This window comes from Haliotis asinina, chromosome 7 (assembly GCF_037392515.1).
Source record: "Haliotis asinina isolate JCU_RB_2024 chromosome 7, JCU_Hal_asi_v2, whole genome shotgun sequence".
NCBI lineage: Eukaryota > Metazoa > Mollusca > Gastropoda > Lepetellida > Haliotidae > Haliotis > Haliotis asinina.
In genome coordinates this window covers 24383919-24408922 of record NC_090286.1, presented here as the reverse complement: position 1 = coordinate 24408922, position 25004 = coordinate 24383919, and the positions used below count along the sequence as shown (strand labels likewise).

General features: G+C 38.6%; 1 protein-coding gene across 3 annotated transcripts in view; it reads left to right on the top strand.

Annotated features, from left to right (window-relative positions):
- The window catches only part of LOC137291776 (orexin receptor type 2-like), a 63604-nt gene that overhangs the window by 25601 nt on the left and 12999 nt on the right, over positions 1-25004 (top strand). For all 3 annotated transcript variants that reach the window (XR_010957280.1, XM_067823298.1, XM_067823296.1), the window contains exons 2-3: positions 7582-7939; positions 24556-24679. Coding sequence is in view for 2 of the 3 variants with exons in the window: in XM_067823298.1 (XP_067679399.1) it covers positions 7582-7939; positions 24556-24679 (482 nt within the window). In the remaining variant the exon portion in view is untranslated. The remainder of the gene's footprint in view (positions 1-7581; positions 7940-24555; positions 24680-25004) is intronic.

The window sequence follows — 25004 nt, the reverse complement described above, 5'->3', positions numbered from 1 at the left end:
TAAATGGAAAGGCAGTTTGCTTCTTCAAACGATAATGGTGTTTGGCGCCAAGGCCGCATTTGTCAGGTAAAGAAAGTTACCAATACACAATGAAGACATATAAGTACTTATGTGTATCTTCATATGTTAGAGAAGAAATAAAAGGAACTTACTATGAAATATTTCGTTTACTGACAATACAAATTTGAGCGTTGCCTGATTTCAAGGTCAGCTAGGTTTTTAATCTGTGTCAACTTTAATCAACTTTCTGAATTTGTGTTGTACAACGGCTAGACTTCAATTTCAATTTGAATATTTGGATTCTGTTTTGTTTTTTCTTTTCTTTTTTTTTGTTTGTTTTTGTTTTGTTTTGTTTTGGGGGGTTGGGTTTTATTTTTTTTGGGGGGGGGGAGGTTCTTTTCTTTTGCAAGTTTCACGTTACTGTTTGTCTTGCAACAGGAGAGCATGCGCTCGATCACACTGTTTTCAAACTCTAGTAAACTGTTAAGTTCTGTAAACATTTATGTATTAAATGTCGGTAAACGTAAACATATATATGCCAGGATTTATTTCATCAATTCACATTCTATGCATTTAAGGCACCGACTCAAAGTTATAATATTTTCGACAATAATATGTTCTGGATATAGAGCTGGTTTACTAATAAATCAATCATTATTCTTTTTCTTGGCTGTAAAGGGAATGAGAAGAGACTTTTCTGCCGTCTGATGCCAAAAAATCTTAGTAACATATCTTATTCCAAAACTTTATAGCAATAAAATGTCATACGGTATTTTTTCATGGTATTTAGACCTCAAGAAGGCTCCCGAGGAAAGCTAGAACACGAGGAAGAAAAGAACAGCTTTAAATACAGCGTTTTTGGACTTTAGAAACGTTATACCCAGGTCTTTCGTACTTTTTGCTGAAAAAACTTAGACAGTTTTGTCGGTACATTCCCTCTCTGGTGAGAGGGTGGTGTACTGCAGCAATTGTGCTCAATATCGCCACCATATCAACCATAAAGTTATTCATTCGAAATTACAATTTCAGACGTTTGAGAGGGAGGGGAATATTCGTCTTCGTATTCTACTGAAACAAATTACAGTTTTTTTAACACACGTACGAATGTTCATAATTCAAGCCATTATTTTGACACACGGCTATTGTTAATGATTCAAGCCATGTATACTGACACACGCGCGATTTTTCGTGATTCATATCAGGTGCATTGATATATGGACGATTATTTATGATTCAAACCATGTATATTGATGCATGTACGATTGTTCATGAGCCATATATATTTGATAGCTGATATTGACATACGTGTTCCGTTTATTTGAAAAATGACTACATCAGTACGACGTTGTAACGACATCATAACGACTTTGTAGCTGCATAGTCACATCCCGTCTATCTACTAGAAATCTACTAGCAGTAGATACATCAACGATCAATCTTTGAGTCATTAACAAGATTGAAACCAAACGTGACACATAATACAATGTGTATTACGACTTGGTATAAATATTACACGCTTAGCGTACTTAATCCTTTAGTCGATATACATTAGAATTTTACAACAGAACTTTAAAGGGAACGATAATCCCATTGACAATGCCGGACTTGTCGCTATCTCCGGCAGAGATCAGCTGGGTACGAAATGAACATATGCTATACCGAGTGTTAGGTATAAGCTATCTGGCGAGTTATCACTTCAAGCTGATTGCCAGGGTGATATATTGTTTGGACGGCAATGGTGTTATTAGGGTGGAGGAAACGTAACTATTGTGTCTTTGTAATAGTTTCCGTTTGATAATCAGTAGTCCCATCATTCTTCTGTCTCTGGAAAATATTCATACGGAAATCATTTAAACCAAATGGCTTTACCCAGTTTTAGCTTTGGTGTTGTGCAAATGAATTCTGGGAGAAAAATGACGTTTGCATGAAATAATCGTTACAGATGGTAGAACGGAATGTGTTATATCTAAACAAAGACAACGATTTCATGGCTTAAGTGCTTCTGTGATGTCATAGATAATGTATAACGCTTCGTTGCCTATGAACTGCATTGACTTACACTCAACAAAGGAAACAATGACATTAACGAATAAATATTTAATGTGTATTTCGCAAACGTGTCTTAGTAGGTTTAGGTGTAAATCAATAGTAAAACACTACAAGTATACTTCTTACGAATGAATGCTGTGGAAATGTATCAGTGCAATCAAAATTGATTATCTGTCAATCGATAGTAACAGTCATTAACGATGTATGGATTCGTCCGACCCAGATTGATTAAAGTACCAGAAAGTATATTTATCGATGAAAGGACAATGGTATTAAAACACATTCATTTAGATTATAAAGGTGGTGCCCAATAACAGCGTCAAACTGAATTGTTGTTTGACGTAACTATGGTCATACAATATTTAAAATCACCGTGGTGTCTCCAGCATAGAGAAGAAAACGGCACTAGTGTTTTTGTGACCGGGATACATTTTTGTCAAATGGAAATAATAACTAGCTTTAAGAGGAGGGGCATCATTGTGTCGTAAAGTGATACGCTGCTTGCAGACATGGTAGCGTTCCTTTATTGGCTTTAGACTGTAACAGCAAAGACGACAATGAGTGAATGTTGTTAAATGGCGCAGTGAGCAATTTTCCAGTCATATACATTCCAGTGAATAATGTCATTTTAATCAAGCATTCTGTGAATCAAATCGTAAGCAATGATCCCTCATCACTGCCATTCAATCAGGTAATTCACGGAATCGGATCAAGATCACTTTTAGTCAGTTTCTATGATAAGCATGGGGATCTTGGAGCCGCACTGACTTGGTACTGCGTATTAGGAATTAAATGGCACCGAGAAAACATTACCAAATCTGTCTAAAGGGTCCTCTGAGACTGCGGTTTTTAATTATATTGCCTGAGATCGTCATTTTCATCATATATTGCAAACGTTATATTTTTGTTTCATTTTTAATACTATCAGCTCGATATTAACTCGAACAAAAAAACACCCACAATTCCATTTATTTGTTGAATGGCAATGCAGAATGTGTTAAAACAGTCATTAATGGCCCTTCTCTCAAAATTGCGTGAACTAATCAGCTTGACAAATTGCAATACATGATTTGAACACCACCATTATCTGATATTTAATCATTTTTTGTGACAGAAGCAAAAATATCAAATGAAATGAAAACTTCGACAAAAAATTTGTCAAAGTGATACTGTAATAACTTTCTTTGATGATGCCAAGGCGATATGGTTGATGAGATGATTATGTCTACAGAAACAGAAGAACAAGAGTTAATTATCGAGATTTCAAATACGGTGACAACAAAGATATTGTCATTATTTTGTATTTTTCTTCTTGATCTTAGAAAAGAGCTTAAGTTCAAGCAATATTGCTTTTCAGAATGATTAAACAAGGTGATTTAAACATTCCGTCTGGTCATTTATGTCTTGTTATTGAGTTGGAATAGTTTTGTCCATAACATGTAGTTTTGATTCGTTTTTCTCTAGTGCCAGCTCTTTGCAGGTCTTGACCCAAATTCTGCTTCATGGCAGGATAGGTTTTACTTGCTACCTCATGGGGTACCTCTTCATCTTATGAATTGTCCAACGATTTGCATAGTATTTTCTGATTTTTGTTTTTCTCGAACAAAATGTATTATTTCATTTACGGTTGTATTGTCATATGTCCTGCTAATTATTCAAATAATGTAACGGCTATTGTTGTAATTCAGTACCAGCCAATGGGTGATTCTGAGATCCCCTTGCGGACACAAGTCTCCAGAAAAGCTGTCTTAGTGACACGAGTGTCATACGTAGGTCTATGATTATGTAAAGTGAACTGCGGTTTACGGGATCGTTCAACATTACGTTACTCATTTGTAGTTGCGCACACGAGTGCGTGTGTGGGGCCTTTTGTAATTATTGTTCAACAATGGTATACTATAAGACGGATATCTGTGCCGAAGGAAACGTGTCTGGCATTATTCCTTAATACCAGGTAGGCAGGCAGGGCAGCAAGAAGTACCACTATTTAACATCTTTTGGCATGGCATAACCAGGGCATCGAACGATGAAAGCTGTATCCTCTACACCATGAAGGCCCGTCTTCGATAGCGTACAAGCCATCTAATTGATCTTTTTGAAAAACTAGAGAACATCAAAGCAGCACTCATCCACAGTTTCCCCTCTCCGTTAGACCTCAGGCTGTATAATATTGCTGCAGCCTGCAAAGGATTTGTTTTACGTTCCATGATGTCGTTTTATGTGATTCGCTGTTCATCTCATCACAGAAAAAGCTACTTATACAGTTATCGTGTAATCGTAAAGACCTTGTTTTAATAACATTATTCATAATGACACACGAGACGCAAGTATGCTCCAGTAATTGGTGTACAAACTGAATTAACATCATGAAAACTTTATCATGTGCGGTTCTGCCAGGCCAGGCCTGTGGCAATATGATTCCGCTCTCTGTGGCCACTCCACAAAAATATCGTCCCTATCTGAAATAGACACAAATGGGTCTACTCAGTAATACTCATAATTAGTGGAATGACTGAGTGAGTGAGTGAGTTTTACGCCGCTCTTGGCAATATTCCAGCTGTATGGCGGCGGTCTGTAAATAATCGAGTCTGGACCAGACAATCGAGTGATCAACAACATGAGCATCGATCTGCGCAATTGGGAACCAATGACATATGCCAACCAAGTCAGCAAGCCTGACCACCCGATCCCGTTAGTCGCCTCTTACGATAAGCATAGTTGTCTTTTGTGGCAAGCACGGGTTGCTGAAGGCCTATTCTACCCCGGGACCTTAACGGGTTCATAATTGGTGGAAGATATCATATCAGGGTATAGCACCTTAGTAAGTAGTCATATGTGACTTAGACATAGCTGGGGAGTCATCTTTGGAGTTAGATGCTTCAGGTGTCGTCATATAGTCACACCAGTTAGATTCATATTTGTAGATGTATCAGATATTGTTATATTAGGACGTATAAGGTAGGGTCATATTTGGATTACACACACTATAATTACACGATGCCATTTAGAAAGTGGTCAAATGCAACATATGTCATATTTGGGATTTCACTTTCTATACACTATAGAAGAGTCAAACGTAAGTTGGCGTTTCACGCCTGGAATGGATTTATTCGACGGCGGAGAAACGTTAATGAATAGGGCAGGAGTGTTGAAATTTCTTATAAAATCATTTGCACAGTTTATCACCTAGAGGCGCCGTCGTGTAGTCAGCAATATTATTAACTAAGGAATCAAACAAAAAAACTGACAGAGACAAAATAGATTAAAAAAAGTATTAGTGGAATTCATGTCAGACCTACAATTTGAAACCCCCTTTTAGTTTGTGATTTGCTCCAACGCCTCAATCTCCCTTGGGTGTCCAGAGATCTGCATGTTCATTCCGAGAATAGACGGGCCTACACATCAGTACATTTCACCTACGTGAGCTGGCATCAGAATGAGATATCCACGACCAGTATGTTTAACAAGACATGAAACTATGTGGTGGTGTTTTTTTTCTTGTAAAAAATAGTAAACCTATCATAGATCTCCGCCGTATTGTGTTTTGCGAAAACGTAATCAGAACCTTTTCACATGCTACTAAATTTCAAATTTGCCCTTTACTGTCGTATTGGCTGGCTTAAAGGCTGATGGAAACCTGATATAGTCACCCTAGGAGGTTTTAACAAACACGTATTTCAAAGACAAAATCGAAAGCTCACCATGCTCTCAACATCTGTCAAATTGAAGTGTGGGAGTGAACGTTTTTAACGCCCCACCAAGCTATATTTAAGCATGTATATATCATATATATGTATATATATATATATATATGTAACTTCAAACTGAACTGAATAATCCTGATTGAAGCATCCCAAGTATAAATCAATTCAGCAACCCTGCCCACTCCAACCATGTAGCAGCGAAAAGCAAAGGTATGTGGTCAAACACCCTGAGTCCCTGCATGTCTGGACATGCATCGAGGCCGTTCAAACATAAGATGAAAAGATGATTTATTTAACAGCAAATATGTTCAGAAATGACCATCGCGACTTTCAAATCACATTTTATAGAAACAGACACATTCATTCCAACACTCGAGACCGTGGGATCATTGCTTTTTGCATTGGCTTTGAGCCCAAATCTCCACCATGAACCAGTTGACATTTTCATAAAACTCCATATTTTGTCTACATAAAACCCTATTTATTGTGTAATATAAACGTTTATTCCTTTGTATCTTTCTGTGACATTAAAAACACAGGGTATTATGGAAACTGGGGCCATGTATGCTTTTCTGATTATTTGACAGCAACTTTCATTATATGATTGTCCGAAGCAGTATTCTCTGTGATATAACGTAATCAAATCAGGACGAACGGCGCCACATCCAACAGCCACTGTTACGCTTATAAGATGAAGTCGCTGTCAGGTTATGTATCAGACAAGCCTAAAAGAAGACCGCAAAACAACTCTTGTGTTTATTCCCTCTGAGGATAAGAGAATCGAATAAAGCTCCTTATCACGTTAAGCTGATCGATGAGACATGTTGTGACAGATGAAATGGGGATATATGCATCGTAAACACAACGTGTGACCGTATAATCACATCGATTTCCTATTCTTTGAAAGTGCTCCGTGTTCAGTTCTAAACAAGTGGGACTGAAGTACCATGAGAGTTGCTAATCACGTTATAGGTACATGGTGTGTAAAAGCAAACAAAGGTGGGTAGTCCACCATGTGAGTACATCAGAATATTAACGTAAATATTTTTCTCACTCTCAGAAACTTGAGTGGTGCTTTAAAAAAAGGCGTCCTCTGAGGCGGAACATATGACAAGTGTTAGCTCATCGACAACAGTCAAGTAAAGAGGCGGTTTCCTGTGGAAAGGATAAACTTAATTAGAGAGACAAGGATTTGTTTTTCTTCTTAAAATATATTCTGAACTCAAGAAAATAGTGGGCATATCATGCACGGGCCTTTGGCTTTGACTTTAAACAGAGGATGATTATGGATACAAGTATAGTGTTGTAACGGTTCTTGAAGGATTGACGCCACAATTCATAATATATTATTTATTTGTGTTCACTTAAAGTACACACTGTAATACCATTTTGGCTTGAGTCCCTACCAAGAGTCCAACCCACACTGTCGTTTGTAGTCCCTACTCTGACGGTGCCACTGCTTGGACGCAGCCAAAATTCAGCACTTTAATAAGAAAGTGTAATCCAAAACACAACAAATGTTACATTTAACCACTTTCTAAATGACAGCGTGAATAGTGGTCAAATGTGCCAGGACAGTACAGAATCCAGATACTATTGACTCCAGCTGTCTCAAAGTTTCAGAACTCATTGAACTTCTACATTTCCTAATTACTTCAATCATGGAAGAGGTTGTATATTATTCGTTGTATAATTGTATGTAAAATATCTATATTTAATCACATTTTCATCTATGCGCATTAAAGAAAAATGATTAATGTTTGCTTAAATTGTCAGTCGTTTGGTCTTTCCTATCCATTACTAATTCATTCTTCTTTTATTTTTTCAGAAAGTATCAGTCTTTGTGTCAGTTCTGACTCTGACAGCCATATCCATGGAGAGATGGATGGCGATCTGCCGTCCATTGTGGTTCCGACAGACGTCCGTGAGGGCTAAACGGATCATTGTGTTACTGTGGGGTATATCATTCGCAGCTGCCATTCCTGACTTAGTAGTGTTACAAACAGTTTACTACAAACGATATGACCTTACAATTTGTAGGCCGAGCTGGGATCTGAAGATTGAGAAAATAAGCTTATTAACAATACTCGTGCTGTTTTACTTCATTCCTTTGCTAATTATGACGTTCGCATACGCAAAAGTTGCCATTTGCCTGTGGCGAAGTGGATCAGCCAATGAATCGACAGGTAAGCATTTGCTTTTTCATACTATTCTCATTCCGCTTCCGGTGACAGAATTGCAAGGCCTATGAGGATTTTTTTATGCCATTCAGTCCAATTTCATTCTCCGATACGAAACCTCTGTGAGTGAAGATCTCAGAAAACCTCTTTATGAGCTCTTGCCAGTAAATCGGTCAGTCCGCTTTGCTAATGTCTTGGTATTTGACCGAAGTTTTCAGTGGCATAGTTCGAGCAGATCGATGTTCATGACGTAAGTCACTGGATTGTCTTCTGCACTCATAAGACTTCAATATTGCGGGTGCGACATGCGCAAACCTTAAAAAAAGAGACAAAAGTAACCTTATCAATATCAAATGGACATAATATTTTGTGAATAAGTAAATGTAAACAAATTCACATTGACATTTGGATATAAGTTAACATGGAGTCAAAATCGTACTCCAGTTCATCAGAATATATGTCATAAAAGCAATATTAAGTTTACTGCGTGAACGACATCACATCCTAATATAATTATTCCGAATATGAAGTGAGCAAATGTCAACCGACGGTAATAAATTAAATCTATAGGTGACAAAATGTCTATCTATTTTGTAAATGGGGCAACAATCACCAAACCAAGAGAATAGTGCATGGTGATGCCATTTACAAACTGTTTAAGCATACCACATTCTACCTTGATTTTAAATAATGACATGTCAAGAGTTTCCTGAAAGTGGAAAACGCTCATAATTTGAGAGCTGCACTATGGAGAATGGCTATGATATTCATTTAATACATTTTGACAGAATCTGGAACATGTTTAAATTCAGAAGGTTATCCCCTTTCATATACCTAAGAAAATGAGTCAAGAAGATTCTCCAACTCGCGGAGTCAGAAGTATAGTAGAAAGGCCCATAGGCTCTCAAGTACTTCTCGTTCTATATTTTGCACCCCTCCCGTCTTTACTGACTACCCACGTATACAGTGTATAACACTTGGACCATTGTTACACGGTGAATGACACTACTACATAACAGCCTATACACGGGAGAGAGATTTTGTAATTGAGTGAAAGAGTGATTTGGTTTTGTGTTAACAATATTTTAGTAATGGCGTAATGCTTCGTTCCATACGTGAACTCAAGGTGATGTATGTATCTCAGGTTTTCGTTGAAAATGTGCAAGCGCCGGTAATATGTTAATCAATACGGATCTTGGATTTTAACACATGATCATACGTTTCTGACACGTCTGAAAGACGGTTTTCTCCACCGCGAATTGCAAGACAGCAATATGGATAGCATCTATCCATATTTGCCCACCTCTTCTGCCTCATCCTAAATTAGTCATGACATAGTGTTACGGTTAACAATTTACCGTGACAAACTATGTAAGAAATCCCCTGTGAACTAGCAAACAGAACAAAGACAAGTCAAAAAACATTCATATATTGTATTATTAGATCTAAGCAAGAGAGCAGGTTACACAAGGCCACAAGTTTCACAATAACGATTTCAAAACAATACAAATGAGACAAACTGGGTCACAAAATATAATATAGCAAACAACCAAAGTCTAGGTGCAAGAGAGAAACAGTTATGCAGAATGCAATACGAGCTGTCTGACAGCAGTTTCAGATACATACATACAGCATCATGTCATCATACATTTATACCCTGGAAAGTGCATCAGCACAAACATTGTCTAGACGAGACAACGACACATTTTACCTTTTCCCCCAAAAGGTTGGTAAGTGGAGATACAGCATCTGAGAAGTTTTGACAAAACTTTCTGTAATAGCCAGCCATACCCAAGAATCTCATGAGTTCTGTCTTAGACTGAGGTACTGGAAAATGTACAATTGCTTCAACTTTAGCATGAACTGGTTGTACCTGGCCGTGCCCTACAACATGCCCTAAAAATTCAACTTGTGCCTTCCCGAATTCACACTTAGGAAGATTCACAGTTAACTTTGCCTCAGACATTCTTTTGAAGGAAGCATGAGTCCTTTTCCGATGACATCATCCATGTGAGCCTCGACACGATCAAGGCCTGATGTGACATTGTTGACGAGTCTCTGGAACGTCGCTGGAGCATTCTTCAGACTGAACGGCATCGCCTTGTATTGATACAGTCCATCTGGTGTAGCAAATGCCGATATTTTCTTTGCATGGTCTGTGAGTGGAATCTGCCAGAAGCCCTTCAGTAAGTCAAACTTACTTATATATTTAGCTTGACCAGTGTGACCAATGCAGTCGTCCACTCTCGGAATAGGATACGAGTCAGTTCGTGAAAGCGCATTGACGGCTTTCATGTCAGCACAGCAGCGCCAACCACGTCCACTCTTCGGCACCAGAACACATGGTGAACTGCACGTACTGTCACTGGGTTCAATAATGTCATTGTCCAGCATGTATTTCACCTCTTTCAGCAGAATTTCACGTTTCACTGGATTCATCTGATAAGGGTGTTGTTTTACAGGCACAACATCTCCTACATCTACATCAACACGAGCAGTCTAGCAGCAGTTTCGGGCGTTGGCAGATATTGATGATGATACCTCCAGTGAATGTGTGTCCCCCTTAACACGGCAACTAGCCTTTATACATATATTCAGTCATTTTCCGAAAGTTCGGGCACCGTAGAGAGATCTAGAATAATGTCTCCCGGAAGTACACAAATAAGAAGCAAAGGGCAGATAATTTCCGGACAGCCTGCTACCCAAATCTTAAAAGTGCTGACAATCTATTACAGGAAATGTGATCCATCATAATTATTATTTAAAACACCATACGTTGTGACCCAATAATAATTATTACTTAATTAATAACAAAATATACAGAAAATACACACTCGTAACAATAGAATACGGATATAGGATGTGTGGAATCAATCATGGCCTTGTTGAAGTTGAAGGGTTTACGTAAATAGTTTCAGGTACAACTCATCATCAAACGGTGAATGAAGAGTACAACATAGGATGATAGGAACCATGTTTTTCCTTCAAGACAACTGTAAGTTCCACGCAGTCAAAGTTCGACACAATAGTGTTTGAATGGCTCGATTTACTTATTTCTGAAATACATTAGTTTCAATCCCTCATGAGAATAACGCCTTCAAAAACCCCAAATACGTCAAATCTGAACTGTGGGTGTCGCAGTATTGAATTCGTCCTCTGTGGTAGTCTCTCTGTCTCACACAGCCTACTTGTTCCTAATCTTATAAAGCACAGATGTCAACACATCATCCTGTTGATACTCACGCGTGAATCTCGCCAACGAACACGTCTAGACGAGACAACTACAAGATTCCTGCTTGAGTCTCCTATTAATACTTTTTAAATGGTTACGGCGGTTTCTTTGACACACGCGTGATGTGCTAAGTAGCGCACTTGCTGTATGCATTTATGGGATTGTGTCGCATTAAAAGACAATTAGTTACACCACTGGGGGTTCAATTGTCGTTTTTCCCATCTGCACTCAGCGAAGTTCAGGGTTTGAATCACACCCGCGCGTTATCTTTCATGTGATGAAACTCTTGGGAGCTTGTTTTAATCAACGAGACAGTCTTATCAGAAGACATGGTATTGACAGGTTAACATATAATGACATTAAAATATGCGTCAGACCAATGTCAAAACTCACATACGTAACATGCAATATATTGTTATATCAGTATTATATCAAAACGATTAAATGTAAAATGTAAATGTAAATGTAAAAATTAAACATTATACCCATCTGTGTATGCACTATCTGACCCATCCCCTTATGTGATATCTGCATTTCATGATATATTTTCCAAGAGCTTGTGTGTTAACTCTAATAATCAGTGTAAATTCTGTCCATCCCGTTATTCAGTATCTCTATTGTATATCATTGTTTATTAATTGAGCATTCATCCTAACTATAGTTGTATTTTCTCATATACAATGGTTTTCGAGAAACTATGTTCATGGAGACTACACGTGTATATTTCATATGTCTATTATTATTTATTATTAAGTGTTACGAGTGTGTATTTTCCGTATAATTTGTTATTAATTCAGTAATAATTATTGTTGGGTCACAATGTTTAGTGTTTTGAATAATAATTATAATAGATCACATTTCGTATAATAGATGATCCGCATTTTTACGATTTTGGCAGCAGGTTTGTCCGGGAATTACCTACCCTTGACTTCCTGTTCGTTTACTTCCGGGAGACATAGTTTCGAGGACATTCTACAGTGTTGGCAATTGCAGTAAGTTCTCGTACTTTCGGGAAACGACTGAAAATGTATTATAAATGCTAGCTGCCGTGTTGTGAGCGACACATTCATATTCATTCGCTGGAGTTTATCATTCTGCCACTGCCAACGCTTCATCTACCGCTGTCAGAACGCTCGCCGTGTTACATTCTGCACGATTGTTTCTCCCTCACACCAAGACTTTGGTGAGTTTGCTATAGTATATATTTTGTGACTTTCACGGAACTGTGAAGTGAGTATATACAGTATTTACTATCGCTACAATTTTGCCTCATCCTTAAATTGAAAATAGGAATGATTGAGAGTGTTGAGTTTCCCGATGCTTATGTCAGTTATTCAGACTAACAGTTCAGTACAAGCCCAACAGTCGTCTTGCAGGTTGGAGAAAAGGATGAATGTTGATGAATGCTTCAATAAATGTAAAAGTGAGTCAGCGAGTGTAAGATGAAACCCAAGGTGACACTCATCTATTTAATTTTACTCCCGTTGGAAAAAAGAATACCCAGAACCCGTTTATATAATCACAATTAATCTGTGCTAAAGCTGTATTTAAAGCAGGCTGAATTGTGCGATTCCGACTACGTCAATGGTATGCCTATTTTAATGCCTTCTCCATCGGTCACAACAGTTACAAACAAAATCGTGTGTGTAGGATTATCGTGCATTGATGAAGGGTTATCGCATTATGATATCGCACTAACTATAAAATTGAGTCAGTATTTAAATTATCGTTTTAAAGAGAAAAAAAACAGAGCAAAATCGAGCGCACGCGCATCGGATCCTGGTACAAATAGGGGACAATGCCCCCTCGACAGGTGAACACTGTAAATTTGTCATGGACAGTTGCGATGGTTACGACTACACATCACTTTCATCGTCAACGCGTTGCCCGTGGCATCGACGACTGCATTGATTGGCCTCGAGTCGATTATTTACAGGCAGCTGTGAAATAGCTGGAATGTTGCTGAGTGCCCGTAAGTAACGGTCGTTCCCAAGCTCATCCATGAATAGTAAACACCACCAACAATATCGACATTCATCGATCATTTGATTTTACTTCAATCCATCGGTAAGCCCAGCCATTTATCCATTGCAAAACTCAACGTACGCCTATCAAAGATAACACTAGTTAGATGTGATGGTATTTAACAACAAATAGTTCTCTAATTGAACACCGCCGATGGTATGATGGCCCCAGTAATGACAATGCATTGGTTAGTGGGACATAAGTTCTATTTTGGTGGATTGTTACACGAGTACATTAACTTCACACATTTCACACATTTGTCTGGATATTTGCTTTTGACCAGGTCCTCATGACTGTTTGTAGAAAGGTACGACGTGTTGAGGCAGGAATGCATTTAAACCACAAACATACATCACTGTTTAATATTGACGTTGCATATTGGTAATGCATTTGACAAGGCGGCGCAATCTGAGAATAATTGAAACCTTTTCAACCATGCCATTAGATTCGACAACGTTTGCCAACCACAACATGGATTTTATTTTCACTGAGCTGGAATGAAAATAAGAAAATAGAATTTACAATATTCCAGCTGTGAAATTTATAACGAATACACAATCTACATGTTTTATAGTCACGGTTGAATGTGCTATCAACACAAAAACTTCTCACTCTGCAAGTTATTTTCCGTTTTATGTATATTAAGCAATCAACACTCAGAAATGTTCCAGTTCTAGGTGCTGTAAATAATCAAATCTGGCACACTCACTTGAAGACAACGATAATAATGATAATAATTTCTATGGTGTACGACGTGCATCAATATAGCATGGACATTTGCGCCCGTTAGCTGTGTTAGGATACACTGGTTGTTAGTTCACTTTCTTCAGCCATTATTACATATTCCTCGGCAGTATACAATCCAAGTCGCAACGTTAACCGTTGCAATCCTAACGGGTACCCGTTTAGTGCTGGGTGAGAAACTGACATATTTCAAATAAGCCCTTTCCTAAGAAGACACCCCAAGTTAACAAACAGTACATGTAGGGAAGGAAGAGAGCAATAAAAGCTCGAGCGTTTTCTTACCAAACACGGTCTCACGTCAATAATTTGTAATTTTTGTCAAAATCAGGTAATGGATGGTTTTCTTTTTCTTTGTGTTTGGAATATTCATGTAGTTCCAAACACAGTAAGTAATCCGAATCAATGCATCAAACGGTATCCACCTCATTGCTAGAACCCTTCCCTCCAGTTACAGGAACAGAACCAATCAACTGAGGTACAGTGACGATTTCGCGGAATGAGAATAAGTGCAAGTCAGTCTATGTACAATTACCTGACGCTGAAGACTATACTGGTTTACGTCGGGGATGTTATGTAGATAGAGTTCCCCGCTTATACTGCTGTCAGGCATATACACCTGAGTCGTGCCTTAACACCAGGTATCGACCTGTTACACTATACTCAGGCTGGGAATCGAAAAGGGTTCACATTTTTCGCCAGCACCTGGCATCAATTCTGGCAATGTGATAGAGACCACTCTTTTTGGCAAAGATGTTTTATGGATATTGAAATACATTTATCTCCTTTTGTAATCACAAAGTCATGCATATATGCATCACGTGAAGCACCAATACTCCAGACCTTCATATTAATGAAAACCAGTAAAAAATTGTCATTGTTGAATTCCCCAAATGAAATGAAAAATTTCCACGTAAAAGTGAAAAGGATCTATGCTGTGACGTCAAATGGATGTTGAACTTGATTATGGGTCAATCATACTGTGAAACTTATACACAGTAGCGAAGTATTCCAATAAATATTAACAGTGTTAGACATTCAATAATCAAATTACATACGGCTGAACTAAACACGTTAAAGTATCTGTCATGTTTTCTGCCACCAGTACGTCAATAATTGCGTTTCAGTAGGTTCATTTCCCAGCAAACTGATTGGAGTTTTGAAACAGAATTAACACTCTGGGCCTTACAACTTTTAACACTATGTATAAAATGGATTTCGCACACTTAAAGCCGAAAATAAATTCATTAAAGTACAATTATAACATTTATCACAGGAAACATTTTCAACATAGCAATGCATTCACAGTTGGACTGTATCTGAGATACTGCTGTTGACTGGTACATGCTCCATGCATTGTAACAACTAATGGTCACTTGTCGGTTCTTTTGCCATATATTGTAACTAGCTGTTGTGACGTGTCGGTTCTTTCACCATACATTGTAACCATCCGTTGTCACTTGACGTTTCTTTTGTCATATATCGTAATAAGCTGCTGTCACTTGTCGGTTCTTTTGCCATACATTGTAACCACCTGTTGTCACTTGTTTCTGGTACCACAAATTGTAACCACCAGTTTCACTTGCTGGCTTTTCCGGCACAAATTCTAACAACCTACAGTAACTTGTCGACTCTCGCTTCATGCCTTGTAACAACTAATGGTCACTTGTCGCCTTGACTTGCAGATTTTAATTACATTCTGTCAGCTGTCGGCTCTTGCGATAAGCATTACATACTTGAGCATATTTTCGAAAAGTGAGAAGTTTCAAATCTACTATTACGAACGCCGGATAATAATCATTATTGATTGACTACCAAAACGGGTGGCACTGGTTGTAAAAGGGAGAATACAGTAAAAATATATGAAAGGAATACTGAAAGTCTGTGATGACATCAGGTGTTGGCGGAAATGGTAAACATTTCCTGTCCTGCCGATGGCATCTGCCACTCAACCGTTTGCAGAAAAGTAAAGTGTCTGTTTCTTGCCCTCTTCAAACATTTCCACTCATCAGAGGCTTAGTTTCCAGTGCTCTGATTCCGCTGTGCCTGAAAAGATGCAATTACCAGTATCTCATGGCTTGAGTACGATATTCAACAAGTTCAGATGAGCTTGTGAACAGAACAGTGCTGTTTTGTTGAAAGGAAAGAGCTCAGGCTTCAAGGGCAAGCGAGCAATGTCTGTCGAGATCATCCGATTATAGGTTCTCTGGGCTCCCTGAACAGTTTTCCTAAAGGGCTCAGTTTGGACACGAGAACTGTTTGTTCTAATCTCAAATTAATCCCAATGCATTAGCTTTGGTTTGACAAAATCCTACTCTAGATCTGCTGATTGTACGAATCCAAGATAATGACTGCTCCACGCTATTTACGCAACGCAAATAACAAATGTGTACTGAACTATTTATGATTACCTTGACTTACACCTTCTGCTAGCAAATGTCGAACTACAGAAAGCATACCCCGAATATTATTCCGAAACAAATGATCTATTAATATACAACAATGGAACGCTTGTTGATTAAACTGCAAGCCAGATGCTGGCAGTTCGTAAATCTGCGGAGTCTAACCCAACACCGTTCTTGTACATACATTCCCAGGAGTAGTTTCTGGGTGCCATCACTCAGTTTAGACATCAGCCTAGTGGTTAATTCATTGGCCACAACAGTATGGCCAACTATCCAATACTGTCTGATGACATTCAGATATTAATCCTAAGTGTAGCAAACTGTTTTAAATGTGTTTCACGAAAGTGCTTGATTTCGAGTCTTCAAGAACATCACCATATTACAAACATATCGTATAGCATTTTACTAATGGTCCCTGTCCAACATTGTTTCAACCACTAAGGCAGCATAAAACGTTTGAAACAAGAAGGAAATGTTATAAAATAATAAAAGAATATAAAATCTTAAAAATGCCACAAATCCATTTTGTCATCAAGGATTCGTCAGAAAGCTGACACTGTATCTCATCGGAGATGTTGGCCATCTCTGGCACTGGACAAGAAATCAGCTTTCAACTAACGACCACAAAATCGACATAGTTCGCATCACTTTAAAGGGTTTTTGCACTGTTCGGAATGATTGACCTTTGATGGTAATATGTGACATAATTGGACATTGTCTCTCGAGGGGTGTGCTATTGGGCTTAAGAAATCCTAATTGGAATTCTTTCACTTGATTGAGGATTGCTCCAATTTCCTACTTTTCTGGTTTCAAACGATACAACCAGAGACACACTTATTTCGATAGCTAATGACTGAAAATGATCAGCGTGGATGGTCGGCGCTCGCTGAATTAGACATTAATGATTCGCCGTTTGATCTTGTGGGTTGTATTTTGTTTGATACTTGGTTGGATAAGACAGAAGCCTATTGGGAAGGAACATTGAGAACAAAGCTATACGAACGCCCGGGAATATTACCAATATCAAGAATTGCGAATTAATGACAAATACATATATCATGAATATATCAATTACATTTTACCCATTTGTAAAGCATATCGTACATACATATAAAAAGCAGCGTTTATATGAATTGTTTAATCATTTGATATTTTGTTCGTGTAATTCTTGTAATTATGTATGTCGTCATTGCGTAAAAGTGGAGGAATGGTTGACAGTGCACATGGTATAAGCTCATTTGAAGAATATGCATATAATTGCTACAGTCTTTTAGATATAAGGGAGGTGCATCCTTTAGGCATATCAGATCCGTATGATCATCATTTCTGAATTGTGTTTTTCCATGATTTGATTCTAGGTTTATCAACACGTGTTCTTTGGTTTCACTAAAGATTTAGATGTTTGAGACACCGTAATATAATGTGCCTGAAGTGTTGTTACGTGCCAATTTAATCAAACCTCCATAAATATAACATGATACAAATGTTTCCGTTTATTTCTGTCATACACACACACGCACTCGCACGCACACACACACACACACACACAACACGCATGCAGTAATAAAGGATATAAGGATATACAAGAGTTTTTGCAAGGAGACTCTGGAATATCGGAATATCAGGAAACTTAAACCACACAAAAATAAATAATTATCTTATTTCATCACGAACACACCATTGTGCCTTATAATGAATATCACTGTATACATGTGCATGTACACCCGTAAACACTTCCTCGGTTTGACTCTAGATCACTGCCTCTTTCTGTCCTAATGGGTAACATGATACTCACAAGGAAGCAAAGAGTACCGTCATAGACGTCTAGTCAGTGACAGTCCTGACAGTAATTTGAAGAAATAGGGTTCCTAATTGCTTTGAAATGACAACAACCATTTCGATCGCTTCAGAATACACACGTCCTGTTGTTGCGAAAGGACTATAAGCATCGACTATGGAGACGATTGGAGAGATGCATTTTTTTCTAAATATCCTTGAGTGACAAAGAATGTTTTTGTTGAAAAGGGTCCTTGACATTTTTCACCTTTATTTCTGAATATATGGGCTATAGTCTCCTTTGAAAACGAGTTCATATCTGGCCTTGTTTTATGGTTTACATAAGATATATATTGTTATTTGAAATTCCTTGTAAAGCTTTTTCTTAATTATTTCAGATTCGGATTGGTAAGTGATAATGCCGACCTTAACCCTTATAGTTGGAAAATAGATTTGTATTGGTCGTATACAAAACTCTTGAAATATTATAATAGTCAGCGTGAAAAAAACATTTTCTGATTAGGCTGATTCCGAATTTTCGTTATTTTCAAAACCGCAAACCAGACAAAAGAACGTCTTAAATTAGTCTGAGGCTCGACCAAATCCACAGCAGACGTGATTCAAGTAAAATACCTTGAGAAAGAATGCATATATTTGAGAAGACCCCACTCTGCTCTGAGACTTAGCGCATTTGAGCTATTATACATCCTCATTTGTGGAAAGTAGCATTTGGGAAGGCTTTTGGAAATAATAGGATTGACCATTCATGCCCAGTTTTACGTTTCAGAGAAGACAGAAAACTGGAAACAACACATCACAACTTGCAACAAACGCGTGTATTTTACTTTCAAACAACTTGCTTAGGTTGAGGGCATTTCGTTTTCCTAATATTGTATCCGCGCTTGCTGAACTCTCACAACTCCAGATGAGCTTGTTTTGCAGGGTATTGTCTTTCCCGAGTAACAGCGGAAGGTCATAATGAGACAAATCTCCCTCACCAGCATAGCATAAGAAGCAAGTGACACCTTGATTCAATGCACCAAAAGCTAAACCCTCGCTGAGAGTGTCATCTTAAGGTATTTACAAGCCAGTCCCAAAGCAGTGGAGAATCTACATTTATCAAAACAAAGGCATTAACTTTCCTCTTCCCAAAGCAATGGATTCCACAAAAGCCGTGACGTGCATACTGCTGTGTATTTGTTTTACCAGATACGCATGACCTCGGTAGTTGGTCTTATTGGTTTCGGTGTGTATGGTTGCGTCAGGAATGGCTCATTGGGGAATTTCGTTGTTTGTTTTCTTGCCTCATCCTCGGGAACAGTCATGTCTGTGATGTTTGTTATTTGTTGTTGGGAAATAGGTTTGGTGTTGGACACGATGCCGCGTGTGGCACGCATGGTGTGGTTTAACTGTAGGATTGAGAATTCGCATCTTGTCACGTTACGTATTAAGTGCTGTTGACAATATATGATGCGGCTGTTTATACCGGCTTTTAAATTAATTACATAGACAGGTTTTAGACGAAATGGTCAGTTACTGTAAGACTTTAATTCTTTATTAAACACAGGGCCCATATGTCCAGAATGTATATAGAACTTCCTTAACACGTTTGACCTTTACATGCTGTCGTAGCAAATCCTTAGATTATTTGTTTTTTAAAGTCGTTGATGTTGCAAGACTATGATGATATGACAGTTATGGGTAACTTCTTTTCATCTTTTTGTGCGGTCGTACAACAGTTCTCCTTACGTCATCGTGTGAAGTAAATGCGTTAATGTTTAACATTTACTTTTACATGTGTGTGTTTGCGCATTTCCCGAGTACAGTTTGTCATCACAAATTATCAGTGATACGTCCATGCCACTTTGAAAGCGCTTCTGGACATTGCTTCATTACTGTTTGCTGTTGAATTCACTTCAAAGTACTGAGCGACATAATGTGTGCCTTGAAATTATTGGCTTGATATTTGGCTTAGATTCCCCAAATACGTGTACAATGTTTGAAGGCTATTCTGATGTTCAGGATTCTGATTATTTTTTTAGGAATGATATAAAGAGATGCGTAAAACCCAACCCACTAATTTGCCCAAACAGATTCAAAAACTGAACATCAAAAGTTCAGAACCTCTTAATTGGAACCATAATGTATTTGTCTCCATTCTTTCACGACACACTGGCATAGCCAATACGACCTCTTTGATTAATAATATGGTATTGGAAGAGTCTATTTTTTTCCAGTTGGCTCAAAAGATCAAACTGGGATAAGTGCGTACCCGTATAAACAACACGTATGGCCCCCATAACCACTTCAGTGAGATGTAGACACGGTTCGTTGGCAGATGTCCTGCAAACGTTTTCCAAACTGATATTCCTCCAGAAAACTGCTGACCTTTGTAACATTTTGTTCCGAAGTATACTTCACTATCGTGAGATTAGAAAGTTCAATTGATTAGAAATCGGGGGCGGAACATCACGTCCAACACTTGTCAGAGAAATGACCAAAGTGTTGGTGTAACTTAATTTTACGAGACACTCTCTAAGTGCTCATTCGGCACGTCCATCGCCTGGAATTTCTGCCACAAACGCTTTAAATAATACATGAACCAGGGCACGTTACTTAGTAACGTGAATGAACAATAGTCACCATTTGAATTAGCTGTTTTGCGGAGAAATAGCATCTAAATGTGTTTCTACCCGCGAGGGTCAGGATTAGAACTGGCCTTCAGCAATCCACGCTTGTCGTAAGAGGCGACTAACGGGATATCGTGGGGTCAGGCTCACTGACTTGGTTGACACATCATCGGTTCCTAATAGATCGATGCTCATGATGATGATCACTGGAATGTCTGGTCCAGACTCGAATATTTACAGACCGCCACCACATGGCTGGAATATTACTGAAAAGTGAACTCACTCACTAAATATTTTTTCTTTCACGGTAATCCCCTTGCGTAAATTGTCTACCGCTGACCAGTCAGGATGTAGGATTCTAAAATGTCTCGGTGGGGGTGCGTATATATATAAAAAAACGTTCGACAATTCCCTCAGAAATATCGAATGTACATTGACTAAAGTACCATGGATTACTAATGACAGGCTGGCACTGAGGCAACGCGCTTCTCTGGACTCACATATGGAGCCTTTGCTTAAAAGACGAAGTGTATGCAGACCGAAATAAATACTTAATAAAGGCATTTTTATCCGGAAATCCTGTTTCCGGGGCCGGAATAAACAGTACAAAATGCACACTGTTGTATCCACTGTTCGGTCGACAACCGTGTTTGACCGTGTTTGTATTGCAATTCATCGCCTGGGAGCAAACATGAAAGTGGATTGTGCCATGTGATCACTGTGTTCATTAGTTTCATGTCTCGATTGGCAGATGGGTGGTTATTGCCAGTTATCAAAGTGGCATGGTTTTAGATCATCTCATCAAATTACATGCGATAAAACTGGTCACCGAGCGGAAACGACACGACGATTTTATACACCGGTATAGGTAACACTGGTGAGTTCGTACACAGAAGACTGAGTTTTTACGGGAACTCGTGTATCCGGACAATATTTAAGAAATCACAACTGTCTATATGTGTTTCAAGGTCACATAACCAAATTTCTGGGCAAGAGACCCTTCTCTGGATCCGCCTATGGCATGCTTGTCGTGAGAGGCGACAAACGAGATCGGGTGGTCAGAATAACTGACTTGGTTGGCACATATCATCGTATCCCAATTGCGCAGATCGATGCTCATGCTGTTGATGACTGGATTGTCTGGTCCGGACTCGATAATTTATAAACAGCCGCCGTATAGCTGGAATATTGAGTGTGGGGGTGAACAACAACGAGACAACCTAATAATTCACAATGGATGTTTCCCTTTGTATAACCAGAGGACAAAATGGTTACTTTACATACTATGAATTGTACTGTTCAGCTATTTTCTAAATTCCTGTTACCAGAACCATAGCTTATGTTTCAGAGCCTTCTCAGATAGTATGCAAAAATGTATACATTTGTCGTCCCGTTTTCACGGCCGTCGAAAATTCTAATATCAGAGGAATATCCCCACAAGCATAGCGATACAACAAAGACAGCATATCTGTTCTGTTGTTGATAAAAAAAACATGATATCGCATTTTTTTCACTGATATTCTATCAACTATTGACATATCCATGACTAAATATTATCGACATCAGACATTCCATTTATTTTGGATCAAAACATTCCTAAAGCAATTATAGACAAGGTATGTTGTTATGCATCTTAATCAAGTAAAACTTTGTTATCGATAAAGTAATGCACCTGATCAGAATTGTGTTCAGCGCTTTTCTGTTTGTTATTGTATCATCCTTGATTTCATATTTTGACAGCTGCATGAATATGGGGTAACGCAATACGTCAACGTTGCTTAACGTTGTCTGAACTGTTGACGAAAATGACGGCTTCACTGACAGCAAAATGTCCCATAATACTGATAGAGGTCAGAATGTGATACGTTTGGACCATTTAATAGCCATGACTGATTATTCAAATGATTATAATTGAACAAAGATTAATCCGTGGTGATGAAAAGTAAAGCATGCAATGAATAGCGACATCCTTTTCGAAAGATTGTCCACGATTGGCCTGGTCGCCTTTTAGAGTTATTCCTATGTTGAGCCGGCGGGCGATGATGTGACGCAGAAACGGAGTCACTGAGTGAGCTAACTGGGGTTAGTTCCACTCTCCATATGGCATTTATATCATTTGCATTCAATGTATTCGATTAAGTGCATGTACAATGTAGGGTGATGTAACCAAAACATTCTTTATGAGTAGGTATGTTACTCGGTGGCTAACATCTTCCGGGGGATGAGGGTCGGGGTGGGGGTGGGGGATGAAGGGAGTTGTTTTATGGCGTTTTATGCATACGCCCTGACTATCCAGGCTTCACTTCCTCTGATAAAAAAAAAGTTACTGAAGTGTGATTCTCCGCACATCTGTAAAACACAATGTTTATACCCGCTGACTTCGTAATTGACAAGGTCATTAATTTTGGATGTCATTAAATAAGATCATATAATATTGATATACACCGTCATACAGTGAACAAATTGATTAGGGTGCGTAATCAGAAGCGCGTGATAATACAAGACTTCGTTTGGAAAGATCTGTCGATGAGTGGGGAATGGGATAGCCCTCGTCTTATTTCAGCAATCACACGACCATCCGTCAAGCTGTCAATCACTGTTGACTCTCAGTCGTCAAACTCAAATACACATGGTAGTTCCTTGCCAAGTATTTAGCGTGTGCATGTTCTGAAATGTTGATTACTATTGATAAGCTCGATCGATCTCTTTTCTGGGCTGATTTCAATCACGTAGACCAACACGCAGTAAAGAACACGTGCTATAAAGTTAACACACTCAAACTTGATTAAACAATATAATGCATAAATATGCATAAAGGAGCAAATAAATGTTCAGCTGCTTGTAATACCAATCAAGCCGTTCACTAAAACTAATACTTTATTCTGTTGGTATTTGCATCCTTGTCTTCATTCTTCATATGCATGGACATTGTGATAAGAATCCTAGAAATAACATGGCTGAATCTAGTATTCAAACTCACGATAAAAAATTTCACCATGCCATGTCACATCCCTATGCAAAAGTTGATGATGGTAAACTAAGGCTAAGGCTGCCACGAAGATGAAAGAAAATTGTTTTCAGCGTTGAAGTAAATTACTTTTCTCACTCGATCATGTTCTTGTTAGTAAATTGTCATTCTTTGAACGACATTAATGCGAATAGTGCTCACGTGTACACATTCTTATCAGTTTGAGAAAGAATAGCCTTGGTCAGTTAGCCTCATCCATATGTCCTCACATTCAGTGTGATGTTTTGATGAGTGAGAGCACAGGTTGCAATGCTGTGAAGTAGGAGTGACATAGACCCGTGATGGTGTGTTCGAATAGTAGATTAGTAGATCTGTTTATGCCTAGACTTCGATTGTTCGTAACAGACATAAGAAATATTTTTTTTCTCAAGCTTGTGAAAGCTCAGCAAAATGTATTTTTGAAATAAAAGTAAATATATACAAAACCTAAACTTGGAATACAATTTGAGTTTGGTAGTTGGGTTACTTATGCTGGCTCGTTTCTTTTGTTCTTAGAAACACGACGCCGTTTGAAACTTTTGTAAAAACTGAAATTTGTCTCTAGAAATCGGGGCCAGGATTGCCATAACGATACTCGCACACTGATACTTCTTAAACCAGTGTTAAATCAACCTCATTCATATGAGGCGGTAGGATAGCTTGTGGTTAAGCGTTCGCTTGTCACGTCAAGGTCAGGGTTCGACAGTCCCATTTCTGGTGTCCCAGTCGAGATATCGCTGGCACACTACTAAAAGCGGCGTAAAACCGACATCACTCACATTTAATCACGTCTCTTTCTCTTACAGTTGCGGCTGCCAGCGTGCCCAGAGCTCAGCTTCTGATCCGACAAAAGAAGGCCAAGATGCTTATCGTCGTCGTCCTCATCTTTGCCATCTGCTTCCTGCCTATCTATATCCTCTTCTTGTTAAGGTAACAACACGCTGTACTGTTGATGGGCTTACCGGTGCATAAGCCGTTTAATGACATCGGAGTCGGTCTTGTAGCTACACGTATATTCATGAAATGCAGCCTTGCTGGTGGCTAATTCTATTACAGCTGTCTCGAGGTCATGCGTTAGTGTCATGGCCCATGTGTATGTTTATTGTCTCTCGCTTTAGCATTCGTCCCAGAGACAATGGAATGGATCATACACATCAGCGTATTTGCTGTATTAGCAGTTCAAGCGACTTATCGTTGGCGTCGTTTGGGAGCATGGAGACCGTGTCGTTTATGTCGCGTCACTGGAACCGAGTTT